This window comes from Dendrobates tinctorius, unplaced genomic scaffold, assembly GCF_039654945.1.
Source record: "Dendrobates tinctorius isolate UK_male_01 unplaced genomic scaffold, ASM3965494v1 ptg000128l, whole genome shotgun sequence".
Taxonomy (NCBI): Eukaryota; Metazoa; Chordata; class Amphibia; order Anura; family Dendrobatidae; genus Dendrobates; species Dendrobates tinctorius.
The window spans coordinates 1,777,495-1,803,043 of NW_027361796.1; the positions used below are offsets into that span (position 1 = coordinate 1,777,495).

The 25,549-nt window shown below is 42.7% G+C and overlaps 1 protein-coding gene across 3 annotated transcripts in view; it reads right to left on the reverse strand.

Moving 5' to 3' along the window:
- Positions 1 to 25,549, reverse strand: part of RFX3 (regulatory factor X3) — a 512,595-nt gene that overhangs the window by 154,341 nt on the left and 332,705 nt on the right. For all 3 annotated transcript variants that reach the window (XM_073542615.1, XM_073542614.1, XM_073542613.1), the window contains 2 exons: positions 16,870 to 17,128; positions 7,541 to 7,615 (listed from right to left, as the gene is read on the reverse strand). In XM_073542615.1, coding sequence (XP_073398716.1) covers positions 7,541 to 7,615; positions 16,870 to 17,128 — 334 coding nt within the window. The remainder of the gene's footprint in view (positions 1 to 7,540; positions 7,616 to 16,869; positions 17,129 to 25,549) is intronic.

The following is a 25,549-nucleotide window of genomic DNA, read 5'->3' on the forward strand; positions in this document are numbered from 1 at the left end:
TACAAGTCTCACCCATCGGCGTCCTTGTCACATGATAGTTGGGCGCTGATGGGTTGTCATAATCGCCAGGGGTCTGCAGAAGACCTCAGTGTCTGTCATCATCACGATGCTTCTGTGAATAAATAATAATAAATTTATAATAATTTGACAGCTCAAGTCCTCGTGCTAGAGAGACCGGCAGATGAGCGGAGACGTGCAGCTCCGCCTCCACCCCCCTTAAAGCCACATGGGATGCCTAACACCAACTGACCACATGTGAGTGTACTTTCTTCTTTCATCCACTTTGTTTTATACTTGTCTAATGTACATATCTTATGTCTCAACTTTATAGCAACTTTCATCTGTATAATCACTGTCCTCTTTCGGAAAATAAATGATAAAGTTATTTAGTTGTCTCCATGCTCTAAGAATCGAACTATACGCCTTTGTTAGATAATCGCTATTAATTTGTCGGGTTGGCTTCGAACCCCTCCCTTGAGTCTATAACTTAAAAAAACCAGGAGCTGGTGGCAGCGCAGCGCGTTGTGTACGGTGATTGCGGCTTGCTGGCAGTCCAGAAGGGTCTTATATTGCTGAATGAGGGGCTGCGGCCGCAGCATTGATAATTCCCTTACAGCAGAAGCCTAATTGCCGGTTCACAACAGGCAGCCCGTCCGGCGACTAATTATCCTAGGTGCAGTTCCCTGACTGACCTGAGGGTAAGGGGGGCACCGGAGAGCTGCGAGTTCCAAAGTGGAACAGAGAAAGTGGGATGTACAGAAATCCCCGCAGTACTTAGAAGATTGATAGCAGTGGTGGGGCACCCAAAATACCCCCCCTGCGGTAAATTGTAGAGCGAGATTAGCTTGCTGGATATTTTTGTCACATGGTGCCAGTGGTGGGATAACTAAGATAAGCCCCCACTGCGCCTGTGATAGCCGTGTGCCGGCAGTGTGTCTCGTCCCTCCGTCCGCTGATACACCCGTGTCAGTGGTGGGATTGTGACATAGTGGTGAAACAGGGTCCGCTGTCCGTCACGTTTTGGTGACAGCGGGACCCCCGTTAGTCGCCGTATTGGACGAACAGCGGTGGGCTGTTCGTCACATACAGACCTCCGTGTCTGTCATCATCCCGATGCTTCTGTGAATGCTGGCCAGTGACATTGCTGAAGCCCAGCTATGTGAAGCACAGAAAATCGGAAGATCACAGCTTCAAGCCTCCTAAGGGGATTATTAAACCCAGTAAAAATAAGTACGGTATTAAAAAATTGAAAAAAAAAATACAAAAAACGCAAAATAAAAATAAAACAATTATAAAAATAAAAAATGCACATATTTGGTATTGCTGAGTTTAGAAATGTCCAATGAATCAAAATATAAAGTAAATTAATCTGATCGGTAAACACCGTACGAGAAAAAACTCAAAACACCAGAATTACGCTCTTTAGTCACTGCAACATTGCTATAAAATGCAATAAGAGGCGATCAAAAGATTGTATCTGCACCAAAATGGTATCAGTAAAAACCTCAGATCAAGTCGCAAAAATATGCCCTCACCCAGTCCCAGTACCAAAAAAATGGAGACAATACGAGTCCTCAGCAAATGGCGACAGACACAAAAAATTTTTTTCATTCAATTTTCTGAATTTTTTTTACCACTTAAATATAAAAAATACTATAGATATTTGGTGTCTGCATACTTGTCAGGTCAGTTTTACCTTTTAGTGAACATGGTAAATAAAAAATCCAGAAAACAATTGTGCAATTTCCCCTCACTTGGAATTTTTTTTCCTATTTTTCAGTACATTATATGGTAAAATCAATGGTGTTGTTCAAAATTACAATTTATCCCGCAAAAAAATCAAGCCCTCAAGTGGCCATATTGACGGAAAAAATAAAAAGTTATGGCTCTGGGAAGAAGGGGAGGATAAAAACAGAATATCGTCCGGGAGTGACGGGGTTAAAGGGGATCTGTCACCACTTTGAACATGGGCATTTTAGCAAATACTTTTATTCTTATGACTCTGTATTATGCTGTTCCTCTACTATGCCTACTACTAATTTATGAATATACTAGCTGAAGAGCCCGGCGCTGCCTGGGCATAGTAACCAACTGTGGTTAGTTATAACAAATTATAATGATTATATTGCACATAAAAACCGTGCATCTAATCCTATCCTGTGTGATACTGACTGCTGAGCTGTGTATCTAATCCTATTCTGTGTGATACTGTCTGCTGAGCCATGTATCTAATCCTATTCTGTGTGATACTGTCTGCTGAGCCGTGTATCTAATCCTATCCTGTGTGATACTGACTGCTGAGCCATGCATCTAATCCTAGCCTGTGTGATACTGACTGCTGAGCCATGTATCTAACCCTATTCTGTGTGATACTGTCTGTTGAGCCATGTATCTAATACTATTCTGTGTGATACTGTGTGCTGAGCTGCGTATCTAATCCTATCCTGTGTGATACTGTCTGCTGAGCCGTGTATCTATTCCTATCCTGTGTGATACTGACTGCTGAGCTGTGTATCTAATCCTATCCTGTGTGATACTGACTACTGAGCTGTGTATCTAATCCTATCCTGTGTGATACTGCCTGCTGAGCCATGTGTCTAATCCTCTCCTGTGTAATACTAACTGCTGAGCTGTGTATCTAATCCTATCCTGTGTGATACTGACTGTTGAGCCGTGTATCTAATCCTATCCTGTGTGATACTGTCTGCTGAGCCGTGTATCTATTACTATCCTGTGTGATACTGACTGCTGAGCTGTGTATCTAATCCTATCCTGTGTGATACTCTCTGCTGAGCCGTGTATCTAATCCTATCCTGTGTGATACTGAGCTCCCCCTGCAGTCTGTGTCAGAGGGTGGTCTGTGTTGGCACGGTAATAAGTTGTGTTATTTCCAGGTTTACAGAAGGACGATAACACCATAGAAATGATAAGAATAATAGGCCTCAGTTACCACAACTGTCTACAAAGAAAACTGTTGCTGATAGCAACCAATCACAGCTCATTTTTCATCTTTTAAACAGCTCTGGGACAGCGTGGCGAGTTCTGAGTGGCGACTTTTGTGTTTCGACTTTTATGTGGCGAGGTTGGTGTATGTGTGGTGAAATGTGTGCTGAGGGTGGTATATGTGTTGAAGCACGTGGTAGTGTGTGGCGCATTTTGTGTGTGTGAGTATCTCATGTCAGGGCCCCACCTTAGCAACTGTACGGTATATACTCTTTGGCGCCATCGCTCTCATTCTTTACGTCCCCCTTGTTCACATCTGGCAGCTGTCAATTTGCCTCCAACAGTTTTCCTTTCACTTTTTCCCCATTATGTAGATAGGGGCAAAATTGTTTGGTGAATTGGAACGCGTGGGGTTAAAATTTTGACTCACAACATAGCCTATGACGCTCTCAGGGTCCAGACGTGTGACTGTGCCAAATTTTGTGGCTGTAGCTGCGACGGTGCGGATGCCCGTGTTCCTGGTGTCCTTATGTCCGTGTTCCTGGTGTCCTGATGTCCGTGTTCCTGGTGTCCTGATGTCTGTGTTCCTGGTGTCCTGATGTCCGTGTTCCTGGTGTCCTGATGTCCGTGTTCCTGGTGTCCTGATGTCCGTGTTCCTGGTGTCCTGATGTCCGTGTTCCTGGTGTCCAGTCCGTGTTCCTGATGTCCTGCCCGTGTTCCTGATGTCCTGCCTGTGTCCCAATGTTCCGCCAATTCCCTGAGGTCCACCCAGTGATGACGTCCTTCTGGGATCGGTATTTGATGTTCTCCTGCTGAGCCTGTGCTACGCCTGAGGCCTGAGAAAGAGGCCATCCTAGTATGTCCGTGCCAGAGGATCCTAGACTGCATCAACCCATGATGACTCCTGCCATTGTCTGACGTCTGTCCTGGGTATGTGTCTGATGTTCTCCTGCTGAGCCAGTGCTATGCCTGAGACCTGAGAGATAGGCCGTCCTGATATGCCTGTGCCAGACGACTCTGGACTGCATCAACCCGTGATGACCCCTGCCATCGCCTGAAGTCAGTCTGAGGTCGGTGTCTGATGTTCTCCTGCTGAGCCAGGGCTACGTCTGAGGCCTGAGGAAGAGGCCGCCCTAGTATGCCTGTGCCAGACAACCCTGGACTGCATCAACCCGTAATGTCCTCCTGCCTTCGTCTGTTATCCTGAGACGTGTACCCCTCCCTGATGTGCGGAATCGGGAGCCTGGCATTATGTTCTGTTTACATACTCTGCTTTGACTTTGAGTAAACTTTGTCTATACCTGAAGCTGTGCGGTGTCATGTCGTTCTGCTACTTCGTCCACATGCTCAGCTGCCTCAGACCCCGGTCGCTACTCTTCCCTAGTCCAGGTTGGCCCGGGTCCCCCCTGTGGTCCAGTGGGTCCACATTTCGTCCCCACCTGGGACGCTCGCCCCACGTCGGCGTGGTCGGTCGACGTGGAGGCGCCGACTCGACCGCGAATGCGGTCGCGAGTCGTGACAATGACTATTTTTCAACAGTATTTAAACAAAAAAATCCCATGACTGATAACATGATCAGTGATTGCAAACATTCACCATTAAATGTAACCTGCTCAACCCAGCAGGAAGTATGGCAGCGTCTAAAAATCACTAAAATTTACAAATCTCGGGGCCCAGATGGGATACTCTCCAGTCATAGATAGACCATTATTTTTAATCTTTAAAGATTCCATAATAACATGGTCTGTACCACAGGATTGGAGTATAGCAAATGTGGTGCCAATATTCAAAAAGGGGACAAAAACTGAACTTGGAAATTATAGGCCATTGAGTTTAACCTCAACTGTGGGTAAAATCCTAGGAGATGCTATACTGGAGTGTCTGAAGAAGAATAACCTCATGACCCAATATCAACATGGGTTTACAGGGGACCGTTCCTGTCAGACTAATCTGATAAGCTTTTATGAAGAAGTAAGTTCCGGACTGGACCAAGGGAATGCAGTGGATGTGGTGTACATGGACTTTTCAAAAGCTTTTGATACAGTGCCATACAAAAGATTGATACATAAAATCAGAACAATGGGGATAGGGGAAAATATGTGTAAGTGGGTTAAGAGCTGGCTCAGGGATAGGAAACAAAGGGTGGTTATTAATGGAGCACACTCGGACTGGGTCACGGTTATCAGTGGGGTACCGCAGGGGTCGGTGTTGGGCCCGCTTCTTTTTAACATATTTATTAATGACCTTGTAGGGGGCATACAGAGTAGAATTTCAATATTTTCAGATGACACTAAACTGCAGGGTAATTAATACAGAGGAGGACAATTTTATATTACAGGAGGATTTATGTAAATTAGAAGCTTGGGTTGATAAATGGCAAATGAGCTTTAATGGGGATAAATGTAAGGACACGCACCTGGGCAGAGGAAATAAGATGTATATTTATGTGCTTAATTGTAAAACATTGGGCAAAACTCTCACTGAAAAAGACCTAGGTGTATGGGTGGACGACAAACTCACATTTAGTGGCCAGTGTCAGGCAGCTGCTGCAAAGGCAAATAAAATAATGGGATGCATTAAAAGAGGCATAGATGCTCATGAGGAGAACATAATTTTACCTCTATACAAGTCACTAGTGCGACCACACTTAGAATACTGCGTACAGTTCTGCTCTCCGGTGTATAAGAAAGACATAGCTGAACTGGAGCGGGTGCAGAGAAAAGCGACCAAGGTTATTAGAGACCTGGGGGGTCTGCCATACCAAGACAGGTTATTACACTTGGGGTTATTTAGTTTGGAAAAACAAAGGCTTAGGGGTGATCTTATTACAATGTATAAATAAATGAGGGGACAGTACAAAAAGCTTTCTAATTATCTTTTTACTCTTAAGGCGAGCGAGATCGCTGATTTTTTGACGCTACAGCGATCTCACCAGTGACATCGCTGTGTGTGACAAGGATCAGCGACCGGCCCCCCTGCCGGGTATCGCTGATCGCGCTGGAACATCCTGGGCTGTTTTTTGATCGTTGGTCTCCCGCTGGCCAGCGCACATAGCTGCGTGTGGCAGCGAGAGACCAGCGATCAGCGACGCTGGGAGCTGGTTTCCAATGTAAACAGCAGGTATCTAAGAGCCGCGCGGCTCTTAGTTACCCGCTGTTTACCATGGAAACCAGCGTGCACGCTGGTCCTGATCGCTGGTGGGTCTGTCTATGTGACAGCTCACCAGCGATCAGCTAACTATGTCCCAGCGATCCCATCCACGTCGGATCGTTGGTGGGATCGCTGGGACATTGATACTTGTAATGGGGCCCTTAGACCTGTGACGGGGACAAGGGGGCATCCTCTAGGTCTGGAGGAAAGAAGGTTTAAGCATAATCACAGACGCAGATTCTTTACTGTAAGAGCAGTGAGACTATGGAACTCTCTGCCGTATGATGTTGTAATGAGTGATTCACTACTAAAATTTAAAAAGAGACTGGATGCCTTTCTTGAAAAGAATAATATTACAGGTTATATATACTACATTCCTTGATCCAAGGAACTAGTCTGATTGCCGTATGTGGAGTCGGGAAGGAATTTTTTTCCCCTGTGTGGAGCTTAGAGTTTGCCCCATGTTTTTTTGCCTTCCTATGGATCAACATGTTAGTCTATGGGTTGAACTAGATGGACTTAAAATCTCCCTTTTTTTTACATGTGATTCATTCCATGCCACATTTTGCTATATCCAATCACTTTGAACCTAAACTGTAACAGTAGTAAAGTTGATCTACCAAGCTACTTTCCATTATCCTATGAATTATTAATGCATTGCTGTCCAATAGATCACTAGAACAAAACAATATCCTGTAATGTAAGGAGACAAAATAATGACCGTCTCACTGTCTACTAATGATGGATACAATTAGAGAGCATGCATCTCATTAGATCCAATATTATTTGTGGTGTGACATCATTTGGAGTCTCATAAGTTACATCATATCAAAAATGACTCATTTATCTAGTGTATAATGACAGATACCCAAGATTTATGTCAGTGGCCTTGTGATACCAGGCAGATAATTGGAAAGTCCAGGGGTTGGCATGTCAACTAGAACAGCAAATGTGTCATCTCATTTGCTGGTTTAGACTTCTATAAAAACTCATCAGTGGCCGTAGACTCTCTGCGTACTTAATGTATGAGAAAAAATGCCCTTAATAACTTCATGTCTTCAATGTTATTGATGTTTTCAATTGATCCTAAAGGAATTGGAGCCAATGCATACGCAAAACATATAATGTGAACGATATGAAGTAAAATCAGCATGAACCGTAACCTGATATACACAAAATAATAGAAAATAAGTGAACATTTATGGTGATTTTAAAAGATGTCATGAAACCATAGGTCCAATAAACATGATCTATATAACAGTTGCACAAATTATAGAGAAGGCTCATTAGGGTATTGAGTGGCAAGTATTGGGCACAACCATTTTTTTTAATTTAAATGCCAATTAGAAAGGAACCTATGCTTTCAAAACAAAGATGACATAAAGGGCTGGAAAGAAAGCTACCAAAAGACATGCAGAAAAGAAAGGATAATAAAGGAAGGACTTACATGGCTGTTGAGAAGAGAGCTTCTGTGACTTGAAAGGCCGTCAGACTTTTGTAGTGTTTCAATCGCCATTTCAATCTGATAATAGATGTCATTGAAAACAGGCTCAAGACAAGATAGCAGTAAAAAGCAAAAGCATCATTGACTGACAGTAACATTTTATCAAAAACATTGCTATATTTACATATACAAAGAAATAAAAAAACAAACATGCATTTCATTACCCCAGCACCCACCACCAAATCAAAGAAAGGAGGAGCCCCCAATAACAGAAATAAAACCATAACCAGGTTACATAAATGAGAAGGAGAATCAACGAGGCACTTCTAATGAAGTTCACAAGATTCACTTTCTGATCTTTCGGCAGATGTTGTATGGACTGCTAACACGCAAAATGTACGGTACCTAATACAGGTAAACATGACATGCCAGAGAATGGGGGTCCTATAGTATTCTGCAAGGAATCATGCTTTCTTATAAAAAGGAAAATGGTTACGTCCCGATTAACCACAATAATATTTAATGGAATTTAATAAGGTCAATTACCAAACTACAATGCATTGTTTAGAAGAATCGTAGTAGAACAGGGGTATATCCACTTTTCTATTAGTTCCAACAACTCAAAAAAATAATAAATAGTGGACTGATAACTAGTAGTCAACAAGTGTCATGGTCTGCAAGAAAAAGTAGATCCTTTTTATCTACTCATAGACAACCCTTTTAAATGGAAAGAAAGGAAATTTTATTTTTTTTTGTTATTTATTTCCTTACAACAATTAGGCAAATCCTTTTAATTGGTGAAAACAATATTCAAGATCATTTAGAAAATTTCTTGAGAGGGTAATTTTTACAATTCTACTCTTCTTAACAAACAACTCAAGGTGTTTGATGTGATACAACAAGGAAAGTATATCCGTAAAATCACAGTGGAAATTATCAGTCTAAGCATTCGTCCTTGTGGGGAGTGCAAAGCCAGTGTAAGGAGGCTGATAGGCCATGCAATGCTCCTCTGTGAATTTAAATATGCAAGTAGCCTCTTCAGAGAGAAAAGGCACTTAAACTCTAGCGCCACCTATTGGGTTAGAAATCCTAAAAGTCAATAGAGACCCTTTAACGAGTCTTGCCATACGACAGGATAAGAAGCCAAACCAGAAACGTTATTTGCAGACAGGTGTTTTGGGGTGTTTGCCCCCTCCACAGTGCAAAGCAGGATATCTAATTTGGCTGTATGAGAGAACTCTACTTGGGGTTCTAAAGGGGGACGCTTTTGCGTGTGAAAAGTGCGATGCCAGTTTAAGGTGACATATGGGCCATGCAATGCTCTGGCAAGGCTCGTTTAAGGTTCAATATTAAAGGCGTTGTTCACTACTAGGACAACCCCTTTTTGATCAAAATGTATGGTCCTCATAAAATAAAGCCTATTCTCACCTCTGTTCCATCGGTGTTGCAACTCACTCTCTCCAGGGCTCTCATGTGGTGTTGCACCCCGGACAACTGTCTACGGCACCCCGGAGAACAATCTGCGGCACCACGGAGAACTGTCTGCGGCACCCCGGACAACTGTCTGGGGCACACCCGGACAACTGTCTACGGCACCACGGAGAACGGTCTGCCGCACCCCGGGCAACTGTCTGCGGCACCCCAGAGAACTGTCTGCGGCACCCCAGAGAACTGTCTGTGGCACCCCAGAGAACTGTCTGTGGCACCCCCGGGCAACTGTCTGCGGCACCCCCGGACAACTGTCTGCAGCACCCCGGACAACTGTCTGCGGCACCCCCGGGCAATTGTCTGCAGCACCCCAGAGAACTGTCTGCGGCACCCCCGGGCAACTGTCTGCGGCACCCCCGGACAACTGTCTGCGGCACCTCCGGACACCAGTGCCCAATCAGCGCTAGCGTCACTCTCTCCTCCTTTGGACAAATCGAACATGAAGAGGATGTCCAGGCTGCAGCTGATCTCGGACTTCCTCTTCATGCTCAATTTGTCCAACGGCAGAGGCAGTGATGCCAGAGCTAATTGGACGCCGGCGTCATGTGTCACAAAATTGCATGAGAGCCCTGGGGAGAGCGAGTGCCAACACCACTGGAATGGCAACAGCGCGGGAGGTGAGTACAGACTTTATTATTTTATCGGAGCCAAGCAAGGGGTATGACAAGAAGTTGTTCAAGTAGTGGAGAACTTGTTTAGCTTTTACGATTGCTACATCCAATACATAGCACTAGAGTTCAAGTCCTCTTCCTCTCTTAAGAGGCTATTTGCTTGTTGAGATTATGTCACTCCAGACCAAGACATTGAGCTCTAATTCCGACCTATTTTAAAATATGTGCCAAATTCTGAGTTTAGTCAACATCCTCACACACAACTGAGCTCTGCTTGGGAACTATTGTAAGTAGTCCAGCATTAAGGGACAAATTGGAAAGACTATATTTGATCAATTAAATTAAGCCAAAATAATAATAGCTTAATTAGTCAAATTATAAATGATAAACAGTACATAGTAACTCCTTATTTTTGTGAGCAAAATCAATCATTATCTTAAAGGAGTTTTACCACTATTTCCTTAGGATAGTTCATCAATATTAGATTTACGGGTGTCTGACACATGGCACCACCACTAATCAGCTTTTTCAGCTTCTGCAAGTGCCGGACTTTAGCTGTGTACACAGGGCAACACCCAGCTCCTTACAATGTTTAATGGCCACTCTTGGGTACTGAAGATCAGCTCCAATTAATTTAATCAATATCATTGAAGTAGAAACCCCTTTCCTCACACTGGATTATTCAAGGGAAAATTGAAGGTGAGTACTTTATTTTCTGAAACATATAGTAAGTATGGCCAACAGATCTAATATTTCTCTGAATTATATCAGCACAATTGACATAAGAAGTAGTTACAACGTGGAGCTGAATTTAAGCAAGTGAGAAGTGAAGAAAGGGCTGAGCGGTGTCTGTTAAACATTACTAGATGATTCTTGGTGTCATCTCGCCTCTGCTTACACTACTTGTGTTTTGACAGAAGAGACATGGAAGAGAAGAGGAGAGTGGGCTAAAGTAATAGGTTTTCAGACAGGTAACTCATTGAGAGTGAAAGGAAAGGGAAATAGGACAGTGTTACAGAGCATTTTTTTGTGAGCTTGACAAGGCCTTGCAATGCTTAGCGGCTTGACACTAAAATGCTGCCAGTAAGGCCTTGCTCTGAATACTTTCTACTATTTTTAGCCTGGCAGAAATAATCACTTCTTCACTAGACGGTGATCAGGAAGCATACAGAAATTAGAAAGCTACTGTCAATCTGTGCTTTTTAGGTCTTGCATAAATGTATATGTTTTAGAAATCATCATTTTTATAGTAAGGTCTGACAGAATGAGATGTAATTGGTTTGGAAATAATTCCATCATGGAGCTACGATTAGTCAACTTATTTCATTTGTGCCGTCTAAAAAATGACAAAACACAGATACTGATGTAGTTCACTTATATGATTACTGCTACGAGGGGTTCAACACTAATTTCAAAAATTCACTACTGTGAGCAACAGTAATGCTGTCACTTTAAGAAATGTAGGACACTTAAATATGGCTCCCGAACATGACTCTTGAGGGGCGGTGGAGCTTTCGCATGACGATGGAGCTACTTATAAAGAAATCATTGTAAACATCACCGTTGTCATGTTCTTCTATGGGAAGAGGAAAGAGATTCTGTAATGTAAGTCATCTCACACCTCTGGGGGTGGAATATCACCAGTGAGAAAAAAAGAGAGAAATTCAACATTTCCACCACATTAGATGGTCAACTAGTTTGGCAGGTTTGGCTGCATTACATTCAATGTGTATTGCCATCATTATAAGATGATATGTTTTTGCCACATAGCGAGTCCTGTCTCAGTCTATAGGAATACGCTGAGAAGTAGGCAAATTTTTGCGAGTTTCCCACTAATTCTTATTTTATCATAACATATACCTTCAACTTTTTTGCGCTTTCATGTAGACAGGCATGATGTGAAAAAAAGTAAAATCAAATAACATTTTCAGCATTTCAAAGAAGTATCTGAAACAAGTCACTGTGTAGTGGCCAAAGTCAAAGAAAAAATGCCGATTTTTGTATGGTTCTGGTCAGCTGCCCCGGTCCAATTACACTATTCTGAGTCTCCATAAGTTTACAATAATGGCGTTAGCACCGGCCCACACATTGGTCTGTTGTGAGTCAGCTAAGGAGAGGAGCACTCTTGTTACCCAGAAGAGGACCAGAGCGGCGCTGTTTGCCTGGGAAGACATCAATTGGTAAGTATTTTAATTGTTATAGGTAATTGTGAGAGCTTACGAAATAAACATTTTGCTGGGACATCTTTTTTAATGTAGGGAGAACTAACGGTCCTACTATATTATTAGATGTGTGACGAGTTTGTTTGTTTCTATTGGCAACCAGAAGAATCGTACAGTTCTGAGTTATCTTGTATTCTGTAACACAGTACCACTGCAAGATAAGAAATTCAAGGTATTTACAAAGTTACCGTACTTAAAGAGGTCGACCACTTTCTTTTGTTAGTTTAACTTTGTTCACAAACGGACCAACATTTCTGTCCATAAAATGGCTGCTGGTGAAAGAACATGTGATCAGATCAGTCTATCAGCCTCCTCCAATAGCAAAGCAGCTTCCCAATGAGGTGTTTTACGATTGGAAGAGGCTGACGGTCCTGTCTGGTCACATGCTCCTCTATCAGTGGCTATTGTATGGACAGAAGTGCTGGTGAGTTTGTGAGGAAAGCTGAAGCAACTACAGGAAATGGATGACCTCTTTGATGAATATGTTTAAGTAGATTTATAGTGATACACTTTAAAATGTGATTTAAAAATAGACGTTCCCTTTCAGATATTCCTGGGCACAATTTTTTTACATTCCTAAAACAATACTGTGGCAACTAAATATTAAGTTTCGTCTTAAAGGGGTTGTCCAAAACTTACAATGGACTTCATACTATATTTCCAGCTATTCCTAACCCCTCTCTAATGCACTACAAAAAAAAATTCACTATCGTTCACTTTCAACTCTTACTTTCTGATTGCATTTTTTTTTTTACTTATAATGATGATTCTTTTGATTCTCCCAGTAGGCATTTGGTATTCTCAAATAGATCGTCATCAGGGGGCTGGGGATGCTATGATTCCCACTGCTTCCTTTTCTGCCCTGAAACAAAGCATCATTTGGTGTGGTGCTGTGGTTACTTACTACTTTTTCTTTTATGGCCATCCCCCGTTTCAGTAGTGGTGAAGGACAAGTTACAGTGTCATCTATTAAGCTACCCTTCTTCCTCTGTCACCTTCTGTCCCTGCCATGCACTGAAACGAAATGTGAGGTGGAGATAGAAGCATGGTAAGTGACAGCAGCGCAGCCACCTGATGATGATTACCGTAATTTCATGGCAGTTACAGAAGCAGCCACTCATCCTGCTTCTATCACCATCCCCTGATGACATCTCATTTCAGTGAACGAGCTGGCGACAACAGAAGCGGTAGGGAATGAAGATGTGGGACGACGGAAGAAGCATGACGGTATGGCAGAAACTGTTTTCACTGCTACTGAAAAAAATGTCATCAAGGGATGGTGGTGAAAAAAGCTGCGGTAATTGATCACAGAGGTACACGCTGATGATGCTTTATTTCAGGGTAGAAAAGTAAGCTGTGGGAGTGACAGCAGCCCCCAAGCACTTGAGGACAAAAGAGAGGGAACGGTAGGGAATTTTTAATTGAGGTATATTAGAGAACTGGTCAGATTATTACATTAAAGAATTAGACATATAGTATGAGATTCACTGCTAGTTTTGCACAACTTTTAATGTCAATAGCTGGCAAATGTGATTGCCTCTGTGAATGTAAGATTTATAATAACTTTCAAAAGCAGTCGACCTAACCTTAGACTGGTAAAATAATAACAGGGAAATAAAAAGATGAGAACATTTTGAGCTAAACCTTGGCATAATTAGGTTCCAGGGTAATAAGTCTGCATATTTCTTCAGTGATGCATTCATCTATAAAGATTCTTTTTCATTACACCAACAACATAATTCATTTCATTTCACTATCAATTGGGTATGTGACCTTTTACATCCAATAATCCTTTATTTAACCTTCTGCTGTACAGAAGGAAAAAAATGAAGGGCAGCATCACAGCGTGATGGGTAGCAAGTGATCGAGATCATTTGGAAATTTTGATATCATTTAATAGTATGTAGAAAATGTTCCAATTAAGCATATCTCAGGCTTAAAGGTGAGAAGCTGGAATAAATAGTGATGTGAGAAAAAGTGATCAAGAATGCGTGGAAGACAGAGCCGTGTTATTGTACAAATCATAGTTGGGTGAATAATTTTACTGCTCATATTATCCAATTATATCTAAACTAGCAAGAACAAACTATAATACATTAGATAAAAGTGGAGGCAGCGGTCCAGTAATTGAGCATAAAAATATACAAGCACAGAACTACATAAAATTGAGCTGAGGGGGATAGACTAGGGTGTGGGATACATAAGGGTCTTTCAGGCTTATATTATGGGATTTCTGACCACCTAACCCTAGGATTTAGTTCAGGAATGCTAAAGAACTGATAAGAATTTGCTTTTATCCAGTGCAGATCTCTGACTGTAGACATAGGCACAGGATGGCTGCTGAATGGCGGCAATGCCGGGCAATAGAGCACATGAAGTGATATGCCATTATATGAAATGACTGTGCCACATTTGTATGGGAATTTCTCTAGCTGGTACATGTGTATGGGCAATTTCTTGACAGGTACATTTGTGTGGGCACTCTTGTACCAGTGGCACTGCTATGTAATTAGATCTAGTTTAACAGACACTGGCATTGTGTTGGCAAAATATTATATTTTTAATCCAATGTTATGTGTTAAAGGGGTTGTCTGGCCTTAAGCTACAAATCTGCAGTCACTCTATGTGACTGCAGACTTGTGAATCTTCACATCACGCCATGTGACTGCAAATATGCATTTTGCTTCTGTCCACATTCCAGCTAAACTGTGCCTGGCATCACCCAATACACTTGCATTGAGAGAGGCTGCACCCATCTAGTCGGCCTGTGACCGCATGTGTCAAGGGGTTACCACAACGGAGAGTAGTCAGAAGACCGCAGCTCCTATTCCGCCACTGAGAAGAAGCACTTCTCCAGTTTATTAAACATGGTGATTTCTTCCAGCAGAAAAGGAGTTAATCAGCCATGTTGGAAATTCCTGTGTTCAGCTGTGCTCGGCTAGCCACTCCTTTTCCCTATAAAATCTGGGCTCTATTACATAGTCCTTGTCAGAGTTAGCACTTGCTGCATGACAATAGGAGGGACATAAGTTTGTTTGAGAAGCAGAGCTGGAGGAGTTAGAAGCGACAGTTGTGTGGTTTGTACACTTGGTAATCCCTTATCCTTCCCTGTTTTGCTTTCTTCCCCTTCCTGTACACTCTGGTGGATTACTCTGTTATATGTGAGTGAATATTTTGTATGTGTGGAGCTTTCAGTTTCCCTTGTCTTTGTTGCCCTGTTTTTTGGGTTGGTGTACTGTAATGCACAGTAGCGACCCTGCTTCCCTGGGTGGTTGAAGGGGACAGATGAAGGACTAACTTAGGAGATAAGGTAAGGGTGGAGGCCCCGGCATCTTCACCATCTGAAGTATCCCAGGGAACAGGGTAAGCTAGGGCGCTCCCTAGTGTTAGGGCCAGGAAACGAAACACTGGTCCCAGGTCACTCAGCTGTTTTGTGACAGCAGGTATGTATATCACATTCTTGTGGTTACATGCCCACCTGTTCTGGCGAGTCCTCACAGTGTGCAGTGCATGCGGCGTGAGAATTCACAAGTCTACAGTCATGTAGAGTGACTGCAGACATGTAGCCTAAGCCGGATAACCCCTTTAAAGTTAAATGTGTCCTACTATTTGACCTGCACTTACATCTATTTTTTATTTTTTTATTATTAAATAAAAAAAAATAGAACACATGAGCTGACATATAGCTTCAGCCTGTCTATTGTATCAGAGACATTATTGATAATTTTACACACAGTATCACCAATGACATTATTAACACAAAGTTCAATTTGGATTACGCATCCTCCTATTTAAATGTTATTAAAGAACCACTCATTAAGACAAATCTGCTGTTTCGCTAGGTTCCTCTATCTTAGAGAAGCATAGGGATATATGGTATTTAAGACAGTATTGCCATGTAAAAAAGCTGTCTTAAAGAGGATCTGTCATAAGATCAAAAGGGTCAATTTTTGTTATTATTTTATTCCTGAATATTCTGGGTTTTTTTTCCATTTTTTTAGTCAGCCATACGGTTCTAAAGATATGAACCTTTTCATTCATTGATATTTTTTAAGTTTTTTTTATTCAAGGGTGTATGGACAAAGAATCCTGTAAGGTAAGCACCCTTATTAGAAACCATAAAAATTTGCACAAAATGAAAGGCCAGATCTTTGGAACCATAGAGTGGATTTAAAAAGAGAAAAAATAAACACAAATTACTCAGAAGAGCAGCATGAATAAAATTTAGAGCAAAATCTGCCCACTTTTAATCTGGTGATTGGACCTCTTTAATGCTACCGGAGTTCATAGAAAAAGAATGTGAGCCCTACTTACCCCACAGTTCTCCCTGTATAAAAACTCAAACAGGAAAAACTGTCAATCATCTGCATGTGGACGGGGCAAGAAGGACTCACAGGCTTTCTCTACAAGTACTGGTAGCGCTGAAACATTTTATTTTACAATGAAAATAATAAATCAAATAACCAGAAAACATCTTATCTCTGAGATCAGCAGCTTCTACTCTGCTTATCTTTTTGCATCCCTCACTTTTTAATTTTTATAACTACCGATTTTCTATCTTATTGCTTCCGACTAATGATCACACGTTTTCGCTTCTGATATCTATTTGAACTATAATCAGTACTGCGCTTACAACCCGTCACTTCTGCACATGCTTCTATATGCACCTAATTTATCAAAGTCACAGAAAATATTAAAGTATTCTTAAATCTGAGCAAAATATAATGATGGTAAATTGGAAAAGAAAAACAGTCGCAGATAAATATAATCAATTTATTATATTTCGAGCAGTATTTATTTCTTTATTTAGTGCAACGTGACAAGTAGCTCCAAGGTGACAAGCACTTGATAACAATTACCAAGGAAGAATGATGTGAGCTCATTAGCTATCAGAAGGAAATGCATAGCGAACAAGATACAGACGATTCTGACACTCCTAGTTGCCAAGGAGAAGGTCAATGGTCTGTTCACACCTGAATCTTCAGTAAAAGCAGTTGTAGAAAACACTTACTGTTGCTGGAGAGGCACGAGTTGTGTGACTCACAGAATGGCCTGAGTTTTCCATGGAGTTGCCAATCAGGTAGGTTCCACCAGAGCTGCTAATGATTTGCCCTCCAGAGACTCCCATCTGAATAGCTCCAGTGCCGACCATGTTGTGAGATGAGACCACAGTTGTCACCTGCGCAGATCCACCTTGGGTGTCAAAGTAATTTCCCCCAGTGTTTTGGCTGTACATCTGAGTTTCTGTGTAAGGGTATGTTGTTGCCCGGCTTTAAGAAAAAAAATGAAGAAGTAATAGGTAAATTTTATGCATTTTTGCTTAAATTATTCTTTTATTATAATATTTGTATTTTTTTGGTATTTATGGAGAAATAACATATAAACCTGTGTGATTATTTTAGATAAAGGGAATCTGTTCACAGATTTTATCACCTCCAATTAAAGTAATCTGTGTTAGGTCTCTGTAATATAGATTAAATGTGAACTTTTGTTTTTTAAATCCTTTTTTTTAATTCCGAGTAATTGCCTTTTCAATTTTTATGTATATGAGCCACAATTGCAGGCGGCTTGACCCTCCAATGACAGTTTTTCCGTTTTCTGAATGATTAGCCACTCTTGTCTGACTAACCTCCCTCCTCTGCCGGAGATCTCGCACAAACGCCGTCATTCCCTGGGGTGGTGCATGCTAAATGAAGTCCTGATTCATTTTTGAGAGTGGGACTATAGATCAGCACATGCGCCGCCCCAGGGAATGATTAAGTCTGCGCAAGATCTCTGGAGGGGAGGCAGGTCACTCAGACAGGAGTGACCAGTCATTCAGTGACCATAGGACAGCAGTGGGTGGGTGAAGAAGACAAAGAGAGTCCGCAGAGGTGTGAGTGACGGCCAAGCCACCTGCATGTTGGCTCATTTACATAAAAACTGGAAAAGCGATTACTCGGGAATGGAATAAAGAACTGAAAAACAAAAGTATAGATTTAATCTGCATTACAGCAATTTAACACAGATCAGGTCAGTTGAGGTACTAATACCTGTCCACTGGTTCCTCTTAAGAAAATGGCAAGGTCAAGGATGTAAATAAGAAACTACAGAAGATTATCATATCTAATTTGGGAAGCAGGGTAAAATGAGGTGTCTAATGGTAGTATACTAAGAGGTAGACATTAAACTAAGGCCTCATTCACACATCCCTTGAAACACGTACGTGAAAAAATGGTGCAGATGTCATCAATGTTTTGGATCAGTGTGTCATCCATGTGTACACTGTGTGTCCGCTTTTACCTTCAGTGTGTCATCCATATATGCCCAGTGAGTCTGTTTTTACCATCAGTGTGTCATCCATGTATGCTCTGTATGTCCCTTTTTTACCATCAGTGTGTCATGTGTATGCTCTGTGAGTCCATTTTTACCATCAGTGTGTCATCAGTGTATGCTCCGTGTGCCTGTTTTATATTAGTATGTCATCCATATATGCTCCATGTGCCCGTTTTTACCATCAGTGTGTCATCAGTGTATGCTCCATGTGCCCGTTTTTACCATCAGTGTGTCATCAGTGTATGCTCCGTGTGTCCCATTTTACCATCAGTGTGTCATCAGTGTATGCTCCGTGTGCCTGTTTTATATTAGTATGTCATCCATATATGCTCCATGTGCCCGTTTTTACCATCAGTGTGTCATCAGTGTATGCTCCATGTGCCTGTTTTATATTAGTGTGTCATCCATATATGCTCCATGTGCCCGTTTTTACCATCAGTGTGTCATCAGTGTATGCTCTGTGTGTCCCATTTTACCATCAGTGTGTCATCAGTGTATGCTCCGTGTGCCTGTTTTATATTAGTATGTCATCCATATATGCTCCATGTGCCCGTTTTTACCATCAGTGTGTCATCAGTGTATGCTCCTTGTGTGTCACTTTTTACTATCAGTGTGTCATCAGTATATGCTCCGTCTGTCCCTTTTTACCATCACTGTATCATACGTGTATACTCTGAGTACCTGTTTTTACCATCGGTGTGTCATCCGTGTATGCTCCGTGTGTCCAATACAATACATACTACAATATTTCATTTTTCTTAAATCTAGATAATGACATGGAAAATAACAAAAAATCACCAGAAACTGCAGAAAAATCTGTTTTTCATAAAATCATGATTGAAACAGGTTATTTTCTGATTATACATTCACTTTATGATTTCAACATGACTACTTGACAAGTAGCAAAATGTTTAAAAAAAGAGGTCAATTTTAATCCCGTGTTTAGTGTTGCTGCACAAAATAGTCCAAGAAGATTGCCTAGTCCAAAGCGTTTTAATATTTGTTTTCTATGGGTGTCCCAATTCTACAGGGAACCTGTCACATGAAAAATTGCTATGAACTTACATATTTGGGGTTAATCTGCAGGTTAGTAGCATTCTGAACCTGCCAGGTGCCCACTTTTAGGATGTGTGCACACAATGCGGATTCTGCTGCGGATCTGCAGCGGATTTGGCCCTGCGGATCCGCAGCACTTTCTGCTGCGGTGTACAGTACAATTAAAGGCAATGCAAAATGAAAAACGCAGTGCCCACGATGTGGAATTTTCCGCACGGATTTGTTGTGGTTTTAAATCCGCAGCATGTCACTTCTTTGTGCGGATTCTGCAGCGGTTTGGCACCTGCTCCATGACAGGTGTCAAACCGCAGGGGAAAACCGCAGGCTAATCCGCAGAAAATCCGCAGATAAACTGCAAGTCTTTTGACCTGCGGATTTAGACAAAATTCTGCAGCAGAATCCACAATGTGTGCGCACACCCTAAGTACCCTGCTGTCGAGAGGAAGTAAACTTTATTCCCCCCGACACCGCTCAGTGTTCAGTCATAGAGGCGGTGCTGGTGCGGATTCAGTTACCACTGTGTATAGAGAGTGGCGTCTGTAACCACACCCCCTGCACTCACTCACAGCCGGCTCTAATGCCGATCCTGCTGTCAGTCAATGCAGGGGACGTGGTTACAGATGCCACTCTCTATACACAGAGTGGTAACTGAACCCGCGCCGGCTCTATGACTGTATGCCGAACACTGCCAGGGTAATAAACTCTATTTCCTGCCAGTAGAAGGGCTCTAAGTGCAGGCACAAGGCAGGTTCAGAATGCTATTAACTTGCATATTAACCCCATATTGGCATTTTAATAGCTTTTTTTCATGTGACATGTTCCCCTTAATAATAACTGTGCCATAATAATGTTAGCGCCCCACCCCGCTGGCCAAAGAACAATAAAGAGGGGGACTCGTGGCCGCATAGACCCCGTTTTGGTAGCTCTCTATTGTTATGGGGTTTTTAATGAGGTCAATTTGAGGTCAAGTGGAGTCAGTCACTGAAGCTATGTCACTGTAAACGAGCTGGAACCGGTGTTTACCGGTTCTTGGTGCCCAATTTTATTTGCATACTGATTGGCTGTTATAATTTGGCGGGCTCAGTGTGTTTTCTATTAATAGCCCATTCTTATCTCTGGGGAGCATTACGTCAGCGTTGAAGAAAGAAGATCCCTCCCACCCTCCCCTAATTTTAAATTTTTTATTTTTAGCCGTGTTGTTTTTTGTGGGGAAATCGCCCAGGTATTGGGTGGATTGTGTTGGTCCTTGGAGTATGGTTATTTATGGTGGTATTTATTTATCGAGTTAATTTATTAAAAGTTATTTATGTAACCCTAATAAACAACACGGCCATTTCTGCCAATATTTGTGTCAAGCCTGTTATTTGTATGAGTGGGTTTTGTGCGGCCATGGAAGAAAAACTCCATAAAAACAGCATATAAGAATACACCTTTAGGGTCTGACCATAACCCAGATATAATTATAATACAGATTATGAAATGACAGAACATCAACTAGATCTTGTCCACTGTGTATTCAAGGCTGTATATGTATACTGTAGAATGGAACATTTAAGCATTAATATATTGTGAGAATCATGTGGGAATAGTGGATGAGGGCAGGTATATCTCGCCCAGATTCCTTTCCTATGTGGCCTAGTCTGGTCAGTATCGCACCTGCTTGCTAATGAATAATGGGAGGTGGATATAAAAGGATGCCAGGTGGTTGTGTTAATGTCTCAGCCTAGGAACACAGAGAGCCTGTCTGTGTGAGAGACACATGTGAGTGAAAGCAGTGCCCACTGCAACTGTGGTTTGGCTGGACGGAAGAAGCCCGCCAGTTGGTAGTTAGGTTGTACTTTGTTTAGTTAGTGCCGGACAGGCAAGGATTTGTTTTATGTTTTATTTCTTTATGCATTGCTTTCACCATTAATAAACCTGACCCAGTGTCAGTTATACCCGAATCCCAGCTTTGCGCCTGAGTTTCATGCTGAACGCACGTGACCTTTGACCCCAGCAAAGGCGATCCCGGAGTATTTTATCACATTGCCCGCCATGACCGAAAACGGGAACTGCAGGTCATTTCCAGCAGACTCTTCCCCCGAGTCTTCCGGGGAGACCTCTTCCAGGGGTTCGGGACCCACACGCGCCCTGGGAGAAGAATCATGTACACTATTACCCTGGGGTATCAACTGATTCTCCCACAATTGCCAGAAGTGGGGAAAATCCCGGCCCAGGATAACATCATGCAATAACGCCGGTGTCAGAGACACCGCACTGCACTTGCTCATAGAGCCAGTGCGCGTGTCCTGAGTACAGAAGCAGTGCTAAAAGATACCTGTGGAGCAGGGCAGCAGAGGTGACCATGCGTGCTTCAGGCTATTAGTGTCAGGGTCCAGTCAGCGCTGGAAGGTAAAGAGGCATAGGACCTGCGGACACTGAAACTGAATAATGTGCACGGGACCTATGGTCATGTGACTGCAAGGGGGCGGGGCTTAGCGTCCTGTATTCAGATAGGACAGGACACCACACAACAACTCAGAGTCAGGCAAAACAGAGGTCACAGCAGTACGGGCAAACGAGGTACAGAGGGACAAACAGACGGGTAGTCAGACAGAGCCAAAGGTCATACACAAGAGGGCGACTTGGTACCAAGGGGGCAAGCGGAGAGAAGTCGGGTCAAAAGCAGAGAGTCATACACGGGAGGTAGCGCAGTACAAGAGGGTCAGGCAGAACTCGTAACAGGGACAGAACCAGATCACAACGGAACAAGCAAGCAAGATATCAGGCACAAGGCACACGTATACAAGAGGTCACTTAACTCAGCCGAGGGCAGGAGTATAACTGACACCGGACCCAGGTCCAGTGAACACTAAATAGCCTCCTGCTGCCAGAGAGAGGCAGCACAATTAACCCATAGTCTAACCAGGACGGGTCAAAGCGAAATCCCGTCCTGGATCATGACAGCCGGGACGAGTCCCATAAAGTTGCACAGACCCATAGAAAGTAGTAATGCATATGACCGTGGTGAGGTACGAACAGGTGTCTCCATGCACACACGTTACAGAAAATTTGTCTGCTGGTCCAGTCGGGGCTGACACCAGACTGGCCTTCACCAGAGAGAAACGGCCATTTTTCTCGCACCGCCGTCCGTTCAAACGTGGCGGAAGGACTCCGAGACGACGCTACCCCACCTCGTTCTTCATCGTCTCCACGTGGAACCGGTAAGACTGTTCCAGGGAGTAGGGGAGATGGAAAAATCCCTAAGACAGTGGGGGAGGAAAACGGGACTGCCTGCATTCTCCACCACAATGTGATAAAATACTCCGGGATCGCCTTTGCTGGGGTCAAAGGTCACGTGCGTTCAGCATGAAACTCAGGCGCAAAGCTGGGATTCGGGTATAACTGACACTGGGTCAGGTTTATTAATGGTGAAAGCAATGCATAAAGAAATAAAACATAAAACAAATCCTTGCCTGTCCGGCACTAACTAAACAAAGTACAACCTAACTACCAACTGGCGGGCTTCTCCCGTCCAGCCAAACCACAGTTGCAGTGGGCACTGCTTTCACTCACGTGTGTCTCTCACACAGACAGGCTCTCTGTGTTCCCAGGCTGAGACACTCACACAACCACCTGGCATCCTTTTATATCCGCCTCCCATTATTCATTAGCAAGCAGGTGCGATACTGACCAGACTAGGCCACATAGGAAAGGAATCTGGGTGAGATATACCTGCCCTCATCCACTATTCCCACATGAATCTCACAATATATTTACTTCATCACCCAGGTTCTATAATACCGAAAGCTGAGCATCTCAACATGTACAGTTGGAGACAGCGATGATATAAAAAATGGTTAATTTTACACTGTGAAAGGGGGAAATACAAGTCCCTGAACCATAATTAAGTTTTCTTTTGAATGATAATTGAAACCCATAAATAAATTCTTCTCTGTTTCATTAATACATTACAAATGACATCCCCTGTTCATTTCCATGACCTTAAGCACAATGATGAGATGTGCTCTACAATATGATAAAAAAGCGTGTCAGCTTCAACGGCCAACTAAGGGCTTTTTTTCTACGCCATAAAGAGAGGGATAACCTCTTGTTATGTTTTATGCAGATCATAACATCATCGTAAATGCACAGAGCCCAATTATGAAAGGCTTGACCCTTATCTTCATGGCAGCTACACGTAAGCGTATATTGAGCAGCGTGTACGCCAGCTGTACCTCATTCATGTGCACGATGTATCTGACCAGCTCATTGTTCATTACCAAATTACCTGAACATCTGCCACCTGAAAGCCTGATTTAACAAGCCCTGCTTTGTCACACGGAGATGAGCTGTGTGGAGAAGACCTTGAAGGCCGTAATGAAATATTTCAAGTAACTGAATTAAGTAAAGACCAATTTGCTCAATAAAAGTAGTTTATTTCATTTCCAACTCAAATGGATCTAAATTTCACATATAAAAAGTTCTGCATTATCTATAACTTTTAAAACATAGTTATTCCTAGGTGTTCATAGAGATTCACAGCATAAGTAAATACTGTGAAAGTGTTCAGCCACTGCCCGTGAAAAAGAACAGGACCTCACTCAGACTGATAGAATGGAGAAGATGGAGACTTTTTTCAGAGTCTGATCAGAGTGTGATTAGCATAACCTATTTTCTGGGATGAGAGAAAATACGGTTATGTGACCATAGCCTAAAAAATGCTTATCATTAGAAATGGGTGAATCGATATGCGGGACTCCAATCATTGGCCTTTTCAGAAGTCTGAATGAAAGGCTTGTGAATCTCTTACCTTCTGAGATCCCAAGCACTCTGCAATGATGATGTTGAGCTAGCCCGGCTAATCAAAAATTGTCCCAGGGATTCCAGAAGTTAAGAGATTACCGAGCCTCCCATCTAGACACCAGAGACTGACCTGGCCGGTGGAGTACCAGAAATCGACCCGCTAATCTCTAATTATCATGTAAATACTTAAAGTCTTATTCCCATAATTTACACTTATGACTAGAGTTGAGCGAAACGGGTCGGTCAATTTCAAAAATCGCCGACTTTCATGAAACGAAACCCGACCATAGCGTGAGGTCGGCCATGATGTCGGCCACCCGAGCGCCAAAGTCGCGTTTCAAATGATGCTTTCAGCGCCTTTTTTCAGCCAATGATGGAGGACACACACTGTGGGCAACGCGATGACATAGGCAGCGGCCACTACCATCTTAGAGAAGGGCATTGAAGTGATTGGCTGGCTTTGTGTGGCATCACAGTGGGTATATAAGGCTGTGACCGCCGACCTCCATCTTACTTCTGCCGATCTTAGAATAGGGAGAAGTGCTGCTGCTGATTCTGAATAGGGAGAGCGTTAGGCAGGGAAGAAGAAAAAAAAACTGCTTCTGCTGATAGCGCTTTTCACTGTACAGATAGTGTGCAGTGAAAGGGGAGGATATTTGCTTTTGTGCAGCAGCGCTGGTGGTGATTAGGCTGCATTGTAAGGCTACCTGCTAGCTGCATTGCTGTGTGCACTCTGGTGTTCAAACTGCTTTTTTCAAAGCACTCCAACTTTTGTTATTTTGTCCTGGCGAGTTACTGAGTGTTCATTTTTTCACAGACCGTATAGCGGTGTACGCTCCTCACACACTACCGTGTACCAGCTGGTATCACAGACAAAGAGAAGCTATCTGTGTGTTAAAAGCAGAGGAGTTTTCCGTTTTTCCAGACCTACAACTTAGAGTGCTGTCCGCTTTTCAAACAGTTTCGTATATCTGCTGTTTGACTACGGTGAAAACTAGACAGAAACAGCGTGTGTCAGTCCCAATAGAAATAGACGGAGATTGACAATTTTCCATACAGACACCATATAGCGGTGTACGCTACTCACACACTACCGTGTACTGGCGGGTATCACGGTCAAATAGAAGCTATCTGGGTGTGACTCTGGAAGAAAAAGCCGAGGCGTTTGTCCGTTTTTCCAGACCTACACCTTAGAGTGCTGTCCGCTTTTCAAACAGTTTCGAATATCTGCTGTTTGACCACGGTGAAAACTAGACAGAAACAGCGTGTGTCAGTCCCTATAGAAATAGACAGAGATTGACAATTTTCCATACAGACACCATATAGAGCTGTCTGATTCTCAAACAGTATTGTCTATCTGCCGTTCGCATTACAGTAACATCTATACAGAGTCAGCTGTGTGTGACACTCCGTAAATACATATACGGAGATTGTTAGTTACACAAAAAACGTATACAGCTGTACACTTCTTATACAGTTCCGTATATCTGCTTGTTGGATTATGGTCCAATACATACTGTGAGAGCGTCTGTGAC